The sequence below is a fragment of the Rhinoderma darwinii genome, chromosome 4 (assembly GCF_050947455.1).
Source record: "Rhinoderma darwinii isolate aRhiDar2 chromosome 4, aRhiDar2.hap1, whole genome shotgun sequence".
Classification (NCBI taxonomy): domain Eukaryota; kingdom Metazoa; phylum Chordata; class Amphibia; order Anura; family Rhinodermatidae; genus Rhinoderma; species Rhinoderma darwinii.
In genome coordinates, this window is record NC_134690.1 from 124,760,254 (window position 1) to 124,781,371 (window position 21,118).

Here is a 21,118-nt window from a genome sequence, read left to right on the forward strand (position 1 = left end):
ACGGTGGCAGCTGGGGTCCTAACAAAGGCCCTCAGGCCTGCCTTGGCTGTATGCCTATTATAAAGGATTTTAATATTTTACACTGACAGGCAATAATGCTTTGGTACGCTTAGTATACTAAAGCATTATTTAAAGAGGCTCTGTCACCATATTTTCCAACCCCTATCTGCTATTGCAGCAGATAGGCGCTGCAATGTAGATTACAGTAACATTTTTATTTTTAAAAAACGAGCATTTTTGGCCAAGTTATGACCATTTTTGTATTTATGCAAAATCTGGTGACAGAGCCTCTTTAAGCGACCAGAAGATCACATAGTGAAGACCCATAGTGGAACTTGAAAAATAATTTAGGAATGTAAAATAAAGTTTTTTAAACAAAAAAAAAAGAAAATAGATCCATTTTATCTATAAAAAGTGGATTATTTTGTAAAAGTGTAAACAAAAAAGAAATATATATGGTATTGCTGCGATTGAAATAACCCGAACAATAAAGTTAATGTTATTTAAACCGCAGGATGAACGGCATAGAAAAAAACACACAAAAAAACAGCAACGGAATTGCTTTTTTCCTACCCTCCTCCCAAATACTATTAATAAAAGTTAGTCAATAAGTTTCTTGTACCGCAAAGTTGTAGCAAAAAAAACGACATTTACTCCCACAAAAAAACAAGCCCACATATGGCTACATCGATAAAATACAACGATAAAAAAAATACAAATGTTATGGCTGCAGCAATGAAAAAACAAATTATTTAAAGAAAACTGTTTTTATTGTACAAAAATAGTAAAACATTAAAAAAGTATACATATTTGGTATCGCTGTAATCTTACCAACCCATAGAATAAAGGTAACTCTTATTTACTTCACATGGGTAACGGTGTAAATTTAAAACACAGAAAACAAATAGCGGAATTGTTTGTTTTTTTCCATTCCCTCCCAGAAAGACTTAATAAAAGATAATTAATAAGTTTTATTTAACCCCAAAATGGTGCTATTGAAAAATACAACTCATCCCGCAATAAGAAAGTTAGGGCTTTCAGACTGCGGCGACGCAAAAACAAAACAATTCCTGCAGGCCTTTACGACAACATAGGCTTGGTACTAAAGGGGTTAAAGGGGTTGTACAGGATGAGAAAAAACATAGCTGCATTCTTCAAAAATAATGCCACACAGGTTGTGTGAGGAATTGCAGCTCAGCCCCATTCCCTTCAATAGAGCTGAGCTGCAAAAACATTGCAAAATAGGCTGAACTGGACACAACAGCGCACACAACACGTGGACAGGTGTGGCATTATTTCTGGAAGAAAGCAGCCATCTTTTTCTAATCCTGTAATACTTCTTAAAAATAAGATAAAATAAGAAAGACTTTATTAATCCCAAAGGAAAATTAACAGTCTACACAAGCTCCATAAGAACAGAAACAAAACATTGACTTTACAAATACATAAAAATAGTACAAAAAGTATTAAAAGGCACCAACAATTCAGCGCTTTGCCTTGTTAAATAATGTTATAGCAGTAGGCAGAAAAGACTGCCTGTACGTATCTTGAGGCACCTGAACTGGTTGAATCGCTCACTAAATGGGCTATGTTGAGAGTTAATCAATTAATTTATGAAGCAGGTGCTGCGGATTCGCAATAATCATGTGAAACTTTTTCAGGATCCTCCTGTCCGCCACAACAGCCACCGGATCAAGCAAACACCCTACCACACTACTTGCCTTACGAATTAATATGTGACATGAGCGCCATAGGACGGTAATCATTTAAGTCCCCTAGGGTACTAGTTTTTGAGACAGGGATAATCCACGAGGTCTTCCATAAGCTAGGGACATGCTTATGTTGAACAAATATGCCAAAACCTCACCTAACTATACAGCACACCCCTTCAAAACTCTGGGAACAATTCTATCTGATCCAGTGGCCTCTCACACATAAGTTCCTCAATTCCTTACTAACATCAGCAGGGACCACAACAATTGGCACAATTCCACCATCTTCCACACTTTTGACAAACAATTGCGATACCCTCCAGGGGGGAACCATTAGACCTCCCTGTGCCATTGTATTAACAGGCAAATGTGACACCTCCCTAGCGGAGTCCAGCTGATCACCCTGTACCATACCTGACACCTGAACTGTGAATCATTGGATTTATTTAAAAAAAAAACCATTTAACTCATTTGCCATGTCCATATTTCCAGTCTCAATCACCTGTTAGATTTTAAACGAGTAATTTAAAGATGCCCCCATACAGTATAATGCCCACACAGATGCCCACATACAGCATAATGCCCCATAGCTGCCCCCATACAGCATAATGCCCCAATAGCGGCCCCCATACAATATAATGCCCCCATATAACATAATGCCAAACAGATGCTCCCATAACTGCCCCATAACTTCTCCATACATCTTAATGCCCCCAAAGCTTCCCCATACAGTATAATGCCCCCATAGCTGCCCCATACAGTATAATGCCCCCATAGCTGCCTCTATACAGTATAATGCCCCCATAGCTTCCCTTAAACAGTATAATGCCCCCATAACTGCCCGATACAGCTTAATGCCCCCAAAGCTCCCGCCATACAGCATAATGCCCCCATAGCTGCTCCATACAGTATAATGCCCTCAAAGCCGCCCTTATACAGTATAATGCCCCCATAGCTTCTCCCATACAGTATAATGCCCCTATAGCTTCCCCCATACAGTATAATGCCGCCATAGCTGCCACTATATAGTATAGTGCCCCCACAGCTGCCCCATATAGTATAATCCCCTAAACAGCAGACGTGGCAGCTTCCCCCATACACTATAATGCCCCTATAAATGCCCCATACAGTATAATTCCCCCTTAGCTGCCCCATACAGTATAATGCCACCTTAGCTGACCCATACAGTATAATGCCCGTTTAGCTGCCACAAGTGCCAGTGGCCACATATAAAGTGCCAGTACCCACGTAGATAGTGGCCACAGTGCCCATATAGATAGTGACACAGTGTCCCCTGTAGATAGTGCTCGATATAGTGCCACAGTGCCCATGTAGATAGTGCCACACCCCCTTGAAGATAGGGCCACCACCCTGTAGATAGCGCTACCCCCTGTAGATAGTGTCGTTAGGACTCCCTCTAGGAGCGTAATCCCCAGCCAGAGCATAGGCAGGGATTCCCCTCCTAGAGGGAACCCCTAATATCACTGTTTGTATATGGACAGTGACAACAGGGGCTACTACTGGAGTGGAATCCCCGGGCAGAGCGTCGGAAACGGGGATTCCGCTCCAGAAGGAGCCCCTGTCGTCACAGTATTAATATGGACAGTGACATCAGGGGTTCCCTCTAGGAGTGGAATCCCCAGCCAAAGTGTCAGCAACACTTTGGCAGGGGACTCCGCTCCAGGAGTAGCCACTGACATCACTCTCCATATATAAACAGTGATGTCAAGGGCTACCCCGGGCAAAGCGCTTAAAGTAGTGCTGTGCCCGGGGAGTCTTTGGAGAGTGGAGGAGCTCCCTCTGAACTAATGCTGAATCAGGGAGCTGACGGTTCCCTGCTTCAGCATTGTGTAACTTTATCTGTTCAACTGTGACAGTGAGACATACCACCAACCGCCCGGGACAGCGAGACAGTGCCCAGAATCCGGGACTGTTCCACTAAATTCAGGACGGTTGGGAGGTATGCATAACAAATCCCAATCATTGGTTTCAAAGAATGCCTGAAGCTCATTCTCCACTTCATCATTCCACTCCCGAAAGCATTTTGTAATCACTTTCTGTCTTAAAACCACAGGTTTGTACACAGATCGTAACAAAATCAAATTATGATGAGATCTCCAAGGGCTGGCAAAGCCGACGGAAAATATGCACCGCCTACAATGGCATACATAAGATCCAATGTTCTCTCCCCTCTGGCAGTGCATTTTATATACTGCTTGAATTTTGGAAGTATAGAGTCAGGAGACACATGGTTAAAATCCCCAGAAACTGAAATTAAACCCTTTGGATATTTTGTTTGGAGGATCGCCACAAAATTAGCCAGTAACATACAGGTGACCACACTGTCCGCTATGGCGGAATATACACTATAACCACAACCACCACAGAGAATTCATGCGGTATGTAATGACGCAGAGTGACCGTTAAAATCTCAATTTTGCGACAATGCGGACAGTTGCGCGCCCTTGACGACACCATTTTGTGTTGATGTACAACACTATACCATCTCCTTTCTTTTTGCCACTCGATTGCACTCAGTATATTAAACCCATGTACTGATGTATTAGTGTCTGGCACATTGCCATGTAACCAGGTCTCAGTAAAACAATAGAGGCTACACTCCCTGAAGTGCCTCTGACTCTGAACTAAGGCCCGTAATGCATAAACCCTATTTCCCAGTGAGCATACATTACAAATGATAATGGATGGAACAAAAGGTTTAAATCCCCTGCTTCTAAACTTGGTCTTAAAAGCGGCTCTGCATCCCCTATATGTTCTTTACACAAAACTAGGGACCTGAAACTCCCTAACAATAGAGCCTGGGATAAAACGTTTCACTGATAATAATTGTATTCTGGAGTACAATACTCTCATCCCAACCATCTCACCAGACACAGCGTTTTCCATAGTAGGGTCCATTTGCCATCACCCCCTCCAGTGCCCACCAAGTGGCAATAGGGTAAGCCAGTGCCCCCAGGGCATGCCATAGTGCCTGCCTGGTCACACAACACATGCATTCCCCCAGCTGACACCCTACCCCTGGGTACCTGAGGAGTAGGAACCTGCATACAGTTCACCCCACTGAAGTCCTCTGACCTCCATAGAGTTTTCAGTTGGTGGATAGATCCACTAGTCCCAACAAGTGTCCAGGCTTCACCCAGCACTCCAGCAGCATCAGCGCTCCAGTCCCTAGGAGGTATCTTTGCTTCTCCATGCGCTCTAGCAGTCTCAGAACACCAGACACCAGCAGCCGGTATGAAAGGTCTAATGGAGCTAGCAGGAAGCCGATCGGCCTTCTTGCCGTCCATACTCCACACTCCCCTGGCTCCAGGCATTGATCACGCTAGAGTCATAGCTTCCGTTTATAATGATGTAATGACAGCTATGCTGGACCAGTCCACAAACTCCTACTGAAAAATCCTGATGGACCTCATTGACTTACAATGGGGTCTGTCAGGTTTCTGTTAGGGTTCTGGTATTTTCGATGGCCATAATAGTGTGCAGACTTTTCATTAAAAATACTGTAAACCCCAACGGACTTGAACTGAGGGGGTTCCCTGCATTTCCTCTTTAGAAAGATTTGAACCGCTTTCATGCAGTGGATTGAAACTCCCCAACAGAAGGGAGTTGTCTTACATGCCTTGTGTCTGTTTTTGTAATGCTAAATCTTCATAGCACTTAATTCAAACTTAAATCCAGGGTCACAATCAGAGCAGTACTGCTGGTACTCCCATTAGGGGCACGGGCAAAAAAAGTATAAAAAGGGCTGTACCCGCAGCTACGTTCAAGCGCTGCTCATAGTTAATTTGGAGAACTTTTTCCCTTCTCCAAAGTAACTAAAACTGAGGCCCTTCTTCACAAGACTGATGCTGATATGTGCGACGGCACACACAACGTCCTGATGCTGGCAAACCTCAGTCATTTGAAGTACAGCCCCAGTGCCAGGATCATCATGTGCCAGAGGAGAAGAGGCACCCAAGGTCAGGTTGTGAGTCTGAATTAATTAAAGGGTCTGGTCTGGAGTCTGAATTAATGTAGAAGTCTAGTTTGGGGTCTGAATAAATTTAGGGGTCTGGTCTGGGGTCTAAATAAATTTAGTGGTCTGGTCAAGAGACTGAATTAATTTGGGGGTCTGATTGGGAGATGTAAATTAATTTAAGGGTCCGGACTGGGGTTTGAATTAAATTAGGGGTCTGGTCTGGGGTCTAAATTATTTAGGGGTCTGGTTGGGAGACTAAATTAACTTGGGGTCTGTTTGGAGGTGTAAAATAATTTACAGGTCCGGTCGGGGGTTTGAATTAATTTAGGAATCTGTTCAGGGCTGAATTAACCCTTTCAGGACCAAGGTCTTTAGATGCGTTAATGTAGTTGGTATAACGCCTGAAAACAACGGTTCCCATATTTATTCTAGCTTTCCCTCTGCGTTAGCTGGTATATGGTATCTGTAAACTGGTACAAAGTACTGGTGTACAAAAAGTTTTATTTAAGTGTTGAGACAGACACAGCGTGCCTGGGGAGAAATAAAATAGTAACTGTTAATTATTTGTGTAAATTTGGGGTAACATATTTTGCATGATTTGGACGCATTGTTTCAAGGGTGCACCATGTAATGTGCTTCTATTTCATAGTGTATTCTCTGATGATACAGCCATTAAGAGGATGTATTTTCATTTTTTTATTATTTTACATTTTAGAATTTTTTAATCTTATTTATTTATTTTTTACTGGATTTATTTATTTCACACTTGTTGCCCGGGTACTGAAGTAAGCTGGGATGACATGATCTGTTTCCTCCCAGGATCCCTTAGATCACATATAATAAGGATCTAATGGCTGCTGGGCATTAGATCTCAATTAGCATTGATCTATGCACAGAAGGAAGCTGGGAGGATCATGTCCTCCCAGCATGCTCCTCTCCTCCATGTTACAGTTGGAAGCTTGTGACATTGTGACATCACGGCAACGGTCCGAATGCAGGAAGGAAGTTTCCTTCATTTAAGTTCCAGTACTAAACATAGTGTTCACTTTGAGATCTGTGTTAAGCGTTTTTTTTGTGAGAAGGAGTTCATCTTTCAGCTCCCTGCACCTCAGGAGAGTCAGGCTAAACACTCTGCCAGCCCGATGGCAGACTGCTATACAGCGCGATCTTCCATTAAAGTTAGGACTGTAGATATACGCCCTGCATGCATGGGGCATCGGTGGCTAGGACGTTTATGTACAGCTTGGTGACAGGAAGAGGTTAATTCAGGGGTCTGGTCTGGACTGCATACATTTAGGGGTCTGTTTGGGAGACTGAATTAATTTGGGGATCTGATTGGGGGTGTAAATTAATTTAGGGGTTTGGTCTGGAGTCTGTATTCCTTTGGGGGTCTGATTGGGTGTGTAAATTAATTTAGGAAGCTGACTGGGAGTCTGAATTAATTAAAGACAATTAATTGAATTGTGTCTTCTGGTGTCTACGCAATTGACATGTGAGGAGGAGGCAGAGACTTTTTCCAGGTGTGCTGTGGCGGTGGATCTTAGAGCCAGCAAGAGCCAAAAGCAGCGGCTGGAACTGCATCTTGGTGTATGACTCTGCTGTGTAATACCCACCTGTCTTCCCCCTGCCCCTCCACAGAGCACCTGTCAGAGTGCATATCCCCATGCCCCACTTTCTGCCCCCTTAGCCACCCCCCCCCCACAGAGCTCCTGCCACCTAGTCTCTCCCCCTTGTCCCCTGACAGAGGCCCTGCTGACCTATTGTCAATGCTCTGCCACTCCACAGAGCCACTGACAGTTTGCGTCTCACCCTAGTCCCCCTCCCGGCCACTTCCCGTTGCCACCACCTGGTAATGGGGGAACCCTGTCGCTTTGACTGTATGGAGCCCAGAAATTCCTGTTTAAGTTCATAAGTCACGCATAAAATCAGTTACACATAATAATGACATTAAGAAGTACATTACATCATGGTTTACTATATGTGTGACATTTTTTCTGTTACAACCATTTTGCAAGCCCAAAGTCTTGAAAAACACCATTTGCTCTGCCGGGGTACAGGTTGAGCAACTGTTTTTTAATATAGTTCTTATTTAATAGCATCCATAGCAATATTTGTCAGAGTCTTTTGCAAATATGCAATACTATCATTATTTTCAAGACATTTTTTGCTGGACAAAGTGTTCAAAAGCAGCACGTGTCCAGCCTAGCATCTTCTCTAGTGCACTGCTGATCAATGCAGACAGGGAAACAACACAAGGTAGACAAAATCCGGTAAAGCCTTGTTAGAATGTTCAGGGAGGAGAGAGCGGCTACTGACCAGGGTTGTTGATTCTAAGAGAAACATTAAAAGCAAAAATACAACGCTTAAATACTGTAGATCACAACGCTACTTACAAAACAGAGTTTTTTCAATGGCCACATGAAACAGTTACATGATCATTAGATTTTGCCATTTTGGGACACATATCGTAAAATTTTATATGGCTAAATGTTTCTTTGGCTTATTTTAACCCATTAGTGACCGCCAGTACGCCTTTTCACGGTGGTCACTAATGGGCTTTATTCCGATGCGTACGCCTTTTCACGGCGCTGCATCGGAATAAATAAGCAGAGCAGGGAGCCGTTAAGAAAATAAGTGAAAAAACTATGAAAAACCCTCTTTTTCCCCTTACAAAATGCTTTATTAGTAAAAAAAAAAGTTACACATATTTGATATCGCCACATCCATAATGACACCAACTATAAAGTTATTACATTATTTAACCCGCATGGTGAACGCCGTAAAAAATATAATACAAAACAATGCAAAAATTGCTGTTTTCTGTGAATCCTGCCTTAAAAATTTGTGATAAAAAGTGATCAAAAAGTCACATCCAAAATGGTACCAATAAAAACTACAAATCGTCCCTCAAAAAAAAGCCCTCATACATATTAAAAAATACAGCTATGTCGACGCAAAACTAAAAAAGTTATAGCTCTTTGAATGAGACGATGGAAAAACGTAAAAAAATAGCTTGGTCATTAAGGCCTAAAATAGGCTGGTCACTAAGGGGTTAGTAACGTTGCCGATCTTTGTGGCACTAAAGTAAAGTATTAGGTTATCTATTTGGCTAATTGTCACTGATTCTTCAAGATTTACTTATGTGCATGATATAAGAACTGAGGTTTAGTATGGAAAAATGCATAAGAGAATAACTTTCATGCAAATTTATAACTTGAAGATTCCAATGGCAAGATAAACAACACATTCAGTAAAAGATCAGAAAGTAATAACCAGAAGCATTAGGTGATTTATAACTTGAGATGCTTCACAAGTCAGATGAAGAAATATCACAGAGGAACAGTGGCAGGAATAATGACAGTGCTTCAGTGTAGATGTTTAGTGAGATCAATGAGCGTGAAGACAAACTGCTAATGCATCAGATCATATTTTACATTCATAACAAGAAGCCATGCTAGGGTGTGATGACATGTGATTCCCATGATGGAGCACTTAAAACTTAAAGAATCTGTGGTCACATCACTTAGAACCATAAAAACAAACAATTCTTGGAACTGTAAAAAAAATAACCACACACAGTTTACCCACATAATGTACTATATGAAGGTCATAAGGAAGCATCTTACACTTTGATCAAGCCACATTCGTTTCAAATGACCCCTATCTGGACTAAGGAGACAGATGAGCCACTGGTGATGAGCTCATTGCTGCTGGTCCGGCAGTGGAAACCGCAGACAATCAGATGTTATTGCCAGTTGAAGTGGCAGGCGGTCGCAGAATTCCATGGTGCCCATTGAAATTAATGGACAACCATTTAATACATGGTCGTGCTGAGTGCTCCAGAGCAGGAACCACTGTCTGCAGCGGCTCTCTGTTCGGCCTATTAGAGGGAGTCCCGAGTGGGATACCCCCCTCTATGACTTCCATATGCCCCAATGGCGCATATCGACCAAAATCTACTACAACTACCATTAACTCTACCCTTTCTTTTTCATAGTTCTCTGTCGCAATAAGTGAGTTTAACTTCATCTAGCATTAAAAAAGTGGCATGACCAGGGATCAATGTCATGACCATGTTACCTGCTACAAACTTACCTAGCTGCACTCCAGTGCAGATTCTCCATCCTACTGGCCTCAGCAGGGTGGATACGAATGCCGTACAGTCATCAGGCCAATTAAGATCCTTGAGCATAAATCTAAAATTGTTCATAACGTGCTCAAAAATTACAGTTTTTCAAAATAAAAACCATTGTTGTTATCTACATTACAGCGCCAATCAGATTATGTAGGAGATAGGCCACTTATAAACTGGTGACAGAGCCTCTTTAAGGCTTCCCTGACTACTGTTTTGTATTCTTCACTGTATCACATCCTTATCCTGCTTGACCTCTGTTATCTGACCCCTAGCTGGTTTTGACTGTGCTTCTCCACACTACTGCATCCTGGTTCTGCCTCATCTATGTTGCCTCACCCAAAGGCTTGTTCGACCTGCGCTCATGCCTACTTCACGGAAACGCATAACAGATTCTGCCTGACGTTCGTTATTGACCACTGGCCTGTGCTTTAGAATTTCTGACTCAGGCCGGGTTAACACGTAGCATAAATGCTGCGTATTTTCCACAACGGATTCCATGCTATTTTCTGAAGCGGACATTTCGGACAATAAAAAACTGCACCACAATTTGGTGTGTTTTTTCGTGTTGGAATTCCATGCGGCTTTTACACAGCGTATCCACCCTGTGTGAACATACCCTCATAATTCTACCTTCCACAGTACGTTCTAAAGTGACCTCGCTGTTGTAATTGCCCATGGTTACAATGCCTCCAAACCATCCTCCTTTTTTTCTGGTTCTACTGCCACTAGACGTCATCTAGGGAATCAATCACCAGACTTAGGATACCTATGTCCTGGAGCCAGCAGAGTACCTCAACCTAAACCAAAGTTATGGTAAGGGGGGGTCCTATAGGTGAATTGTGCCTGATTTTTTTTTCCTGGGTATCAAAAGGATCAGACCATTACATTACCATTGTTTAGGCACTTATTACTTAACTGCCCAAGATTATTAGCTATAATGTATTGTGGTGACATTACTGTATACTGCATTTATACCACTACTGTAGAATTCTTGTTTTCAGTGATAATTGTAAAAAATAACACAACACATTATGCAGTCTATAGTGTCTAAAGAATGGAAACAACTATGTCCTTAACATAAACTTCTCTCCCGCTTTCTTTCACAGCATGAATGGCTATTTATTACCTGTTGCCTTCTCTGGATTGTTGCACATAAAACACAGCCATGACCCGGTTTCCTCACTGTATCCAAAAAGATCAAAAAACCTCACTTCTTCCAGATGCGTAAGTATAAGATCCAGATCCTAGAACAAAAAAACACAATAAGTATTATTACTTTTGGAAATTAACTTCAAATATAACCAAGAAATTCTAAATATTTGTTTCCCAACTGGAAGCCAAAATATGAGACAGCTCATACTGTGCCTACCATAAGTTATGCCGAAGATGTGCTAAATGTTAGCCAAGGTTTTGCAGTGAGGCCAGCAGTCCTTAAATTAAGCTTAACCATGGCTGAATTGTTGTCCTAATTAATTAAATTTCTGTATTATTTGCTGAATGCTTCTGACATAACATCACCGATACTGTGGAAGTGCTAGTATATTCATGTATAGTTCATTGCTATGATCATGAGGAAAATATGTAACTTTTACCTCCTAGGAACTGCTCTCCCTTGAATCCCACTAGCAGTTTACAATGTCAGGTACATTTAATGACTATAAGGTGGTAAAAATTTGTATGTCTGAAACATCTTAAGTTCAAACTGCAGCAAGACTATATAATGGAAATAACACACAAACTATTTTCTTTTTTTTTCTATACTTGTTAAAAGAATTCTCTAGAAAATTTACACAGTGTTTAAAGGGGACATTTATGACATCTCGGACATTTATGGCATTTCCACAGGATATGTCATAAATGTCCAGAAGATGCAAGTTCCAGCACTCGGGGGCTACGGAAACAGTGTAACTCGCTGTGCTACACTGTTTTCGTAACCCCAATTCAGTTCTATGGGAGTTCCGGAAACAGCTTAGCAAAATGCGCTCAGCTGTTTCTGGAAAACCGGGCCACCTCAGCAGACACTGTCTTAAGCCCAGAAGGTAAGATGGGAGTTAGGGGGCCCCAATCTAGAGATAGAAGCCAATCCCAGATGTGGGACCCGCATCTATGGTACATTTTTTGGCATATCCTGTGGACTATAAGTGTGCTGGATTATTCTACACCAAAATTTAGTCCCCTAGCATGGACTGAATAGGAGGCAAGTTTTTTCATATGCTTGTGAATTGATCACATATTCTATCCATTTGTATGAGAAGTACATATTAGCAAAGAGCTCAGATAGATCTGGTGCAAAACATGCATAGCTAGATGAGACTTTTCCTGCAGCTGATCGCTAGGGGTTAGAAAAGCCGGACCTGTGGCAATCTGCTGAGCACCCGACCGGCTTCCATTCAAAAGGGGGTTGTCTTCATGAGATTTCCCCTTTGTAGGACTGAATTTCAACACTGAGTATATGTTGAGTATATATAGAGCAATTTTTATGTATTGCAGACATTGGTACCAAGAATTAATACTTTTATGAACTGCACTTTTCTGTCTATATATAAGACCAAAAAAGACTGCCAATTGGAGGTGGTTATACGTGGATTTACTTCATATTACTTAAAGTGAGTCTTCAGAGGGAGAATAAAAATGTATAAGTTGCTAGGGGTTCAATTTAGTACCACATTTTATTTGGCCAGCAATTATGACCTCAGACTACCACTTCCCTCCAGTGTACACAGAGTGAAATGGTAGTCAGAAATCTTCCCTCTAGGCTCTACTGTTGCTTATTACTACATGTCAGTAGAATCTAGTGCAAGGTCGTGAATGAGACAAGTGGGAAGAAATGTGTAATGTCAATGACATAATATCTGACAACCGGCTCCAAAGTGGAATACAGGTAAATCTGATGGATTTATTTTACTGCAGAAGGTGAAATTTGTTGTCTTTTTCTGCATAAGTAATATAATACAGTGCTGGAGGCCAGAGATGTGATCTATTGCACCTTCTTCTACAGAATCACCTACAGGAAGTTAGAATTAGCGTGGTCAATAAACCTCTAACTTTCCATAGCTGTTAATTATTTTTTCAACTTTTATTATGTTTTTGTTTCAATTTGATTTGCATTGGGGTGCTGAATGGATATAAGATGACTAACAGGATTGGAAATATTTTTATAAGCAGAAAATTCATAATTACTTAATGTGACTGATTTGATCATAAACGTCAACCTCGGTTCATATGATTCTATTTATTCCTTTCAAAGCATTCATAAGCAAATCAAAGTCTGAAACCGCTAAGACATCAGTCCCATAAACTTTAAAGCAGCGGCAGGGTGTATGCATGACCACCGCTCCATTCAAACTCCTACAAACTGTGATCATGCAGTAAGGAGGAATGGGTTCAGGACCCTCGTTCTAGTGATCAGAGGGGGTCCCAGTGGTAGCAATGATACATTTATCAAAGCAAGAGATATATGATATATATAGAGGAGATATCAGACAGATGATAGATAGATAGATAGATACAGGGGCGTAGCTAGAGGCTCATGGGCCCCGATGCAAAAATTCTTACTGGGCCCCCCCCCCTGCAAACTTCTCATGGCCGACGGTCCGCTTTCAGCTGCATCGCTGGGTCTCCTAAGTGACCCAACAATGCAGCACTAATTCGGGCGTTTTAGCATTGAATTACGTCCGAAAATGCGGCTCAAAAGCGTCGGCAAACATCTGCCCATTCATTTGAATGGGTCTTACGATGTTCTGTGCCGACGGTCATTTTTTTTTACGCGCTGCTGTCAAAAGGCGGCGCGTAAAAAAGACGCCCGCGTCAAAAAAGTGCCTGTCACTTCTTCAGACGTAAATGGAGCCGTTTTCCATGGACTCCATGGAAAACCAGCTTCAATTACTTCCGTAATGGACGCAGCGAAAGACGCCTGCACATGCCATTACGGCTGAAATTACGGTGCTGTTTTCTCCTGAAAACAGCACCGTAATTTCAGCCGTAACGGACTCTGCCGTGTGAACATACCCTCAGGGCTTAAAATGTCCGGGAAATAGCCCCAATACATATGTGTCCGCCCAAAAAAATGTGTGTATAGGAGACAGCATAGCATATCTATAGCACTACGACCCTATAAACTATGGATAGGATTAGATACAGTGGCTGAGCAGACAGTATCACACATGATAGGATTAGATACAGTGGCTCAGAAGGCAGTATCACACATGATAGGATTAGATACAGTGGCCCAGCAGACAGTACCACACATGATAGGATTAGATACAGTGGCTCAGAAGGCAGTATCACACATGATAGGATTAGATACAGTGGCTCAGCAGACAGTATCACACATGATCGGATTAGATATAGGGCCCAGCAGACAGTATCACAGAAGATACGATTAGATACAGGGCCTAGCATACAGTATCACACATGATTGGATTAGATACACAGCTCAGCAGACTGTATCACACATGATAGGATTAGATACAGGGCCCAGCTCGCTGACATTGCGGCTCCAGCGCTGGACCCAGGATAGGTAAGAATAATAATTTTGCTTCTTTATGTGTTACTGATTATTTTTGTGTGTTTGTGTTTTTTAAGGCTGGGTTCACACGACCATGTTACGTCCGTAATGTACGGAACGTATTTCGGCCGGAAGACCCGGACAGAACACACTGCAGGGGGCCGGGCTCCTAGCATCATAGTGATGTACGACGCTAGGAGTCCCTGCCTCTGCGTGGAACTACTGTCCCGTACTGTAATCATGATTACAGTACGGGACAGTTGTCCGGCAGCGAGGCAGGGACTCCTATCATAGTACATAACTATGATGCTAGGAGCCCGGCTCCATGCAGTGTGTTCGGTCCGGGTCTTCCGGCCGAAATACGTTCCGTACATTACGGACTTAACATGGTCGTGTGAACCCAGCCTTACAGGTTCGGTTGTTGGACTTCGGATCCGAGGACTTCAATGACAGCGTTTTTTTTATTCTCAATAAAATGGTTAATGAGGGTTGTGTTTTTTTATTTCAATAAAATATTTTTTCTATGTGCTTGTATCTTTTTAAACTTTATTATCACCGCCTTAGTAATGGCCGCTGGCTGATTGACAACCTCCATTACTAAGGCGGGGCTTAATGTTAGCAGGTGCAGAGGCTACACTAACCCCCATTATTACCCCGGTACCCACCGCCACCAGGGGTGCTGGGAAGAGCCGGGTACGAACCAGTACCCGACCATCTGTAGTGACGGGCAGGCACCGGGGTGGCCGCAGGCTGGTAGTATTAGGCTGGGGAAGGCCAAAAACAGTGGCCCTTCCCACCCTTTTAATGCTGCCTGCTGCTGCTGTGTTGTATCTGGCTGGTTATGAAAATTGGGGGGGACCCGACATCGTTCTTTCCAATTATTTTTTTTTTATTTTTATTTTTTTAAATGACGTGGGGTCCCCCCCCATTTTTCATAACCAGCCAGATATAATAAAGCAGCAGCAGACTAGCATCACCAGGGTGGGAACGGCCACTGTTTTTGGCCTTTCCCCTCCTGATAATACCAGCCTGCGTCCACCCCAGTGGCCGACCATCACTACTGATGGTCAAGTACTGGATCGTACCTGGCTCTTTCCAGCACCCCTGGTGGCGGTGGGTACCGGGGTAATAATGGGGGTAAGGCCCCATGCACACGACCGTGTTTTTGCGTCCGCAATTCCCCCGCAAATCCACGGGAGAATTGCGGACCCATTCATTTCTATGGGCCCATACACACTATCCGTGTTTTCACGGGTCTCCGCATGTCCGCAAATCCGTGCCGCAGAAACTCAGGGCATGTCTTATTACGGCCCGCAAATTCGATGCGGACATGCCAATAGAAGTCAATGGGCCCGTGGAAATTGCGGATACACCTCCGTGTGTCATCCGCAGTTTTGCGGATTTGCGGAAGTGTTGCTAGGCGACGACCGGGAATGAGTTCTGTCGTCATCCTGTTTTACCTAGGCTTTTTTTTTTTCATCCGCATTTTGCGGATTACATACGGATGAACTGCGGATTACATACGGATGAACTGCGGATGACATTTCACGGAACACGGTCCTGGAATTTGCGGACCAGAAAAACACTACGGTCGTGTGCATGAGGCCTTAGTGTTAGCCTCTGCATCGGCTAACACTAAGTCCCGCCTTAGCAATGGATGCTGTCAATCAGCCGGCGGCCATTACTAAGGCGGTAGTAATATAGTTTAAAAAAAAACACAAAGACATAGAAAAAATATTTTATTGAAATAAAAAAAAAACCCCACACAGCCCTCATTAACCATTTTATTAATAAAAAAAAAGCTGTAATCGAAGTAGTCCTGGAATCCGACGTAGTCCAACGACCGAACCTGTAAGAAAACACACAAAAAATGATTAGTAACACATGTGTTAGGGTATGTGCACACACTCTAATTACGTCCGTAATTGACGGACGTATTTCGGCCGCAAGTACCGGACCGAACACAGTGCAGGGAGCCGGGCTCCTAGCGTCGTACTTATGTACGACGCTAGGAGTCCCTGCCGGACAACTGTCCCGTACTGAAAACAGGTTTACAGTATGGGACAGTTGTCCTGCAGCGAGGCAGGGACTCCTAGCATCGTAGATAACTAGGATGCTAGGAGCCCGGCTCCCTGCACTGTGTTCGGTCCGGTACTTGCGGCCGAAATACGTCCGTCAATTACGGACGTAATTAGTGTCTGTGCACATACCCTAAGGCTTAGATACAGGGCCCATGTGTGATACTGTCTGTGGGACCCTGTATCTAAGCCTACCACAAGGTAGGCTTAGATACAGGGTCCAGCAGACAATAATCTTATACAGTATAAGATTACTGTGTGCTGGGGCCCTCTATCTAAACCTACAGTGTGGTAGGCTTAGATACAGGGCCCATCAGACAGGATCACGCATGGGCCATGTATCTAAGCCTACCATGTGATTGGCTTAGATACAGGGCCCAGCAGACAGTATCACGCATGGGCCATGTATCTAAGCCTACCATGTGATTGGCTTAGATACAGGGTCCAGCAGACAGGATCACACAATCTGTGATCCTGTCTCATGGGCCCCCTAAGCCTGCTACATCGTAGGCTTAGGGGTTGTGCAGTCCCTAAACATTTATGGCCTATCCACAGGTTAGGCCATCAATAGCTGATGTGTCGCCCGGGACCCGCAAATCAGCTGTTTTGAAGGGGCCGCAGCACTCGTACGAGAGCTGCTTCCCCTTCATTCCACTACTCGCCCACACTGTGAATCACCGACACCGATTCACAGTGTGACCGGAATGAAGTGACAGGAATGAAGGGGAGCAGCTCTCGTACGAGTGCTGCGGCCCCTTCAAAACAGCTGATTGGCGGGTCCCGGGAGTCGGACCCCGCCAGTCAGGGCTAACCTTACCTTCCTCTTCGGCCGCGGCGGGAGTTCTGCCGTCTCGATGCTGTGCGCGGCGCATAGCGCTGTGACGTCATGCGCTGCGCACAGCGCTTGACGTCAGGACCTCCGCTGCGATCCGGAACCAGGAAGGTAAGTAAAGTATGTTACTATAGTAACAGGGGCCCGCGGCCCGAGTTACTATAGTAACTTTTTATTGATGTGGTGCGGGGGGCCGTGGGCCCCCCTGGCTTCGGGGCCCGGTCGCAATTGCGACCGCTGCGACCCCTATAGCTACGCCAGTGGATAGATAGATAGATAGATAGATAGATAGATAGATAGGATCACCTGGAAAATGATGGGCTTACAGTACACATGCTTTTAGTGGCACACACACATGGTGCGGTTGATGAGTACCGACAGGTCTATAAAGATAATTTTTTATATAGGCCATTATTTTTTGCATTTGATTTACATCATTCAAATTAAATCCAACACATAACACCACCACAGGCATCCTCACTGTACCTAGGTCCTTTTTTCCCCAGTCGCCGCCACCTCACTGGGTCTTGACGTCAAACAGCACCAGGACGCAGTGTGTTTCATCGCATACAACGTCCAGAAGGGAGCCAGCGCTGGCTGTTGCAGTTTAACATCAATATGCCCTAACCCACTGATTTAGAAAAACGATTCTATTGCAAAATCTTGCACTATAATATTTTTTTCTTTTATAGCTGGAGGTAAGCTTTAAGGGTCTAAATTTATTTTGTGGCTGATCTGGGGTTTGATGCCTGAAGATACGAGTACGCTAGCTCAAATTTTACTACAGAGAGGGGGAAAGCCTGACAAGAGTGAGTATGGCTGGCTTTGGCGCTGTGCACCCGTGTCTCTTCTTCTCAGGAGGAGGAGGATGGACTGTGACTACCGGCGCTGGCTGCAGAGTTGGACAGAGAAATTCTGAGAATCTACCGGCTGTGGTGGAGGGCAATGGTAGCAGGGAGCTCAGGGACCCCCTCCCCAAGTAAAATTTCTGGGTGCCCCCTGTCATGCTTTGGCTTCACACCTATTCATAGGGGCTTCCAGAACTGCCATTTTACACATATGGCCACATCTATATTTTAATTGTGAAGGGAATGTGTAACATGATCCATTTAACTTCAAGGTATGTGCTAAGGCTTTGTTCATCTGCATCATGGATTCCATTTATAACAGAAGCATTGGCGCAGTGCTAGTGCCGTCGCCCAACGGATGCAGACGGAAGACCTTTGACATAAAATGGTGTTCCATTGGGTTCCACAGTGGTTTCCGTTGTATTGACAGAAAAAGTATGGCTACAGCTACCGATGCAGATGTGAACATAGCCTTAGATATTCAAGTAACATGATGCATTTCTATGCAATTCCAGCTTCTCAATGGGACCCCCTCATTGTGGTCATAGTGGATGTGTCAATTTAAACTAGAGTGTTAGCATAATTCAGCAACTTACGACATCATGAGGTACAAGTCTCCAAACATCCCATGTGAGATTCATTGGTAGCTACTGCTATTATCCATTTGAGTTAAAATAGGTTATCCCATTTTAATATCTCCTATCAACAAGCCATATTAGGGCATATAGACATTAAGGAGAGGGGTTCCCCTATCCCTATCCCCCCCCCCACCTGTGTGATAGAGTGGTTTGTATGTGATGAGACAGTCCTTCAAACCTTTAAATAAAGTTTGCAATACTTCCTGGGCACAAAACAAAATCACCAAAAAAGAGGATGAATGTGGAACTTTATCGCAGTATCAACAATTTATGTATTTGTAAGGTGCTCCACACAGTTAGAATACTGGGTACATACTCTTCTGCTGTACATTTCACACCACTTACGTCTATGCATGGCAAAGTTTTTCATAGTATTAGTAGTAGTACATACAAGTTACATACTTTATTGTGCATATAAATCAAATTACACAAAATCTGAAAATTACATCATAAAATGCCCATTGTGGTGCATGACTACACTTTCACACATGTGTAAATAAATCATTGCATCTCATGTTTAGTAGATCCTAAATATATTTCCTAGTTCAATAAGCCAACCTAATTGGTGTGACACATTTGTTGCCTGTTATAAAAAAGAATTGCGTTAATGAAACAGCATTGTTAATATAGGAGAATAACATAACTTGATATGTTGCAGGAAAGCATTATTGTCTACATAAATGTGTATAGTCCTGCAATCTCCTTGATAGTGTACAGCTGCAATGCTCATCTCAGTTTTATTCTATGTCACATTTAGGAATTTAAATTACAATGCACAATGAATATTTTTAAAAGCATGATGTGATCACTGGTATCTGAAAAGGCAATGCTTTAGAAGAACTAGTACAGACAGTAGTTGAAGAACATATAAAACCATTGCTGTGATACAGTATTCCCCAAACACAGATAATAAATAGTTGTGTAATTTACAGGAAATTTACACACATCTGGAAATGCTTTATTTTTTCCTTTGCAAATTCAGACTTACTGACTTTTCACCCAAATGTCTTTTTTATAAAGAAACCCGCTGGGCACACTAATGAAACTGATATAACCAAACTATTCCTACGTTTTGTAATATGGTTAAGAACAATACAAAACTTTGATATATTAACAATTTAAAGGGATTTTCCAGTCCTAAGAAATTGATGGCTTATCAGTATAGAACGCATGAGCTGTTTTGAAGGGGCTTCGGCGCTTGTATGAGTGCTGCTTACCCTTCATTCCTTATCTGCTGGTACTGTATAGCCACGGTTCACAGTATTAGGCCTCATGCACACAAACTTATTTTTTTCCTCCCGTAAATACGGGCGTAAATACGGGTCCTTGGTCACACGTATTCGACCCGTAATGCACCAGTATTTACGGACCCGTGCCCGTAAATACGGGTCCGGTGTCACCAGTATTCCACCCGTATTTACGGGCACGTTTTCGCTGCAAAATTGCACTGCACTAATCGGCAGCCCCTTCTCTCTATCAGTGCAGGATAAAGAGAAGGGGCAGCCCTTTCCGTAGTAAAAGTAAAAGAAATTCATACTTACCCGGCCGTTGTCTTGGTGAAGCGTCCCCCTTTCGACATCCAGCCCGACCTCCAGCCTATGATTGGCTGCAGCGGTCACATGGGCTGAAACGTCATCCCGGGAGGCCGGACTGGAGGAAGAAGCAGGGAGTTCTGGGTAAGTATGAACTTCTATTTTTTTTACACCTTGATCTATATTGTGATCGGAAGTCACTGCCCAGGGTGCTGAAAGAGTTACTGCCGATCGTTTAACTCTTTCAGCACCCTGAACAGTGACTATCCACTGACTTCGCCTAGCAACGCTCCCATAATTACGGGTGCACACACATAGTCACCCGTAATTACGGGACCCCCATAGACTTCTATGGGCCTGCCCATGCCGTAATTACGGCCTAAAATAGGACATGTTCTATATTTTTCAACAGCCCGGGCACCTTCCCGTAAGCATACGAGGAGGTACCCGTGGCCAATAGAAGTCTATGGGCCCGTAATAACGGTCCGTAATTACGGCCCGTCATTACAGGCGTTTTTACGTTCGTGTGCATGGGGCCTTACAGCTTTCTCCCAATTAGGTGAGGATAGGCCATCAATTTCTCAGGATCCCTTTAAGCCTTAGGGTATGTGCACACAACCTATTTTCAGACGTAATGGAGGCATTTTACGCCTCGAATTACGCCTGAAAATTGGGCTCCAATACGTCTGCAAACATCTGCCCATTGCCTACAATGGGATTTCCGATGTTCTGTGCAGACGAGGTGTAATTTTACGTGTCGCTGTCAAAAGACGGCACATAAAATTACGCCCGCGTCAAAGAAGTGCAGGACACTTCTTGGGACGTATTTGGAGCCGTTTTTCATTGACTCCAATGAA

The 21,118-nt window shown here is 43.3% G+C and overlaps 1 protein-coding gene across 1 annotated transcript in view; it reads right to left on the reverse strand.

Moving 5' to 3' along the window:
- VEPH1 (ventricular zone expressed PH domain containing 1) overlaps positions 1–21,118 on the reverse strand; it is a 409,378-nt gene that overhangs the window by 64,045 nt on the left and 324,215 nt on the right. The window contains exon 12 of the mRNA XM_075864020.1: positions 10,953–11,070. Coding sequence (XP_075720135.1) covers positions 10,953–11,070 — 118 coding nt within the window. The remainder of the gene's footprint in view (positions 1–10,952; positions 11,071–21,118) is intronic.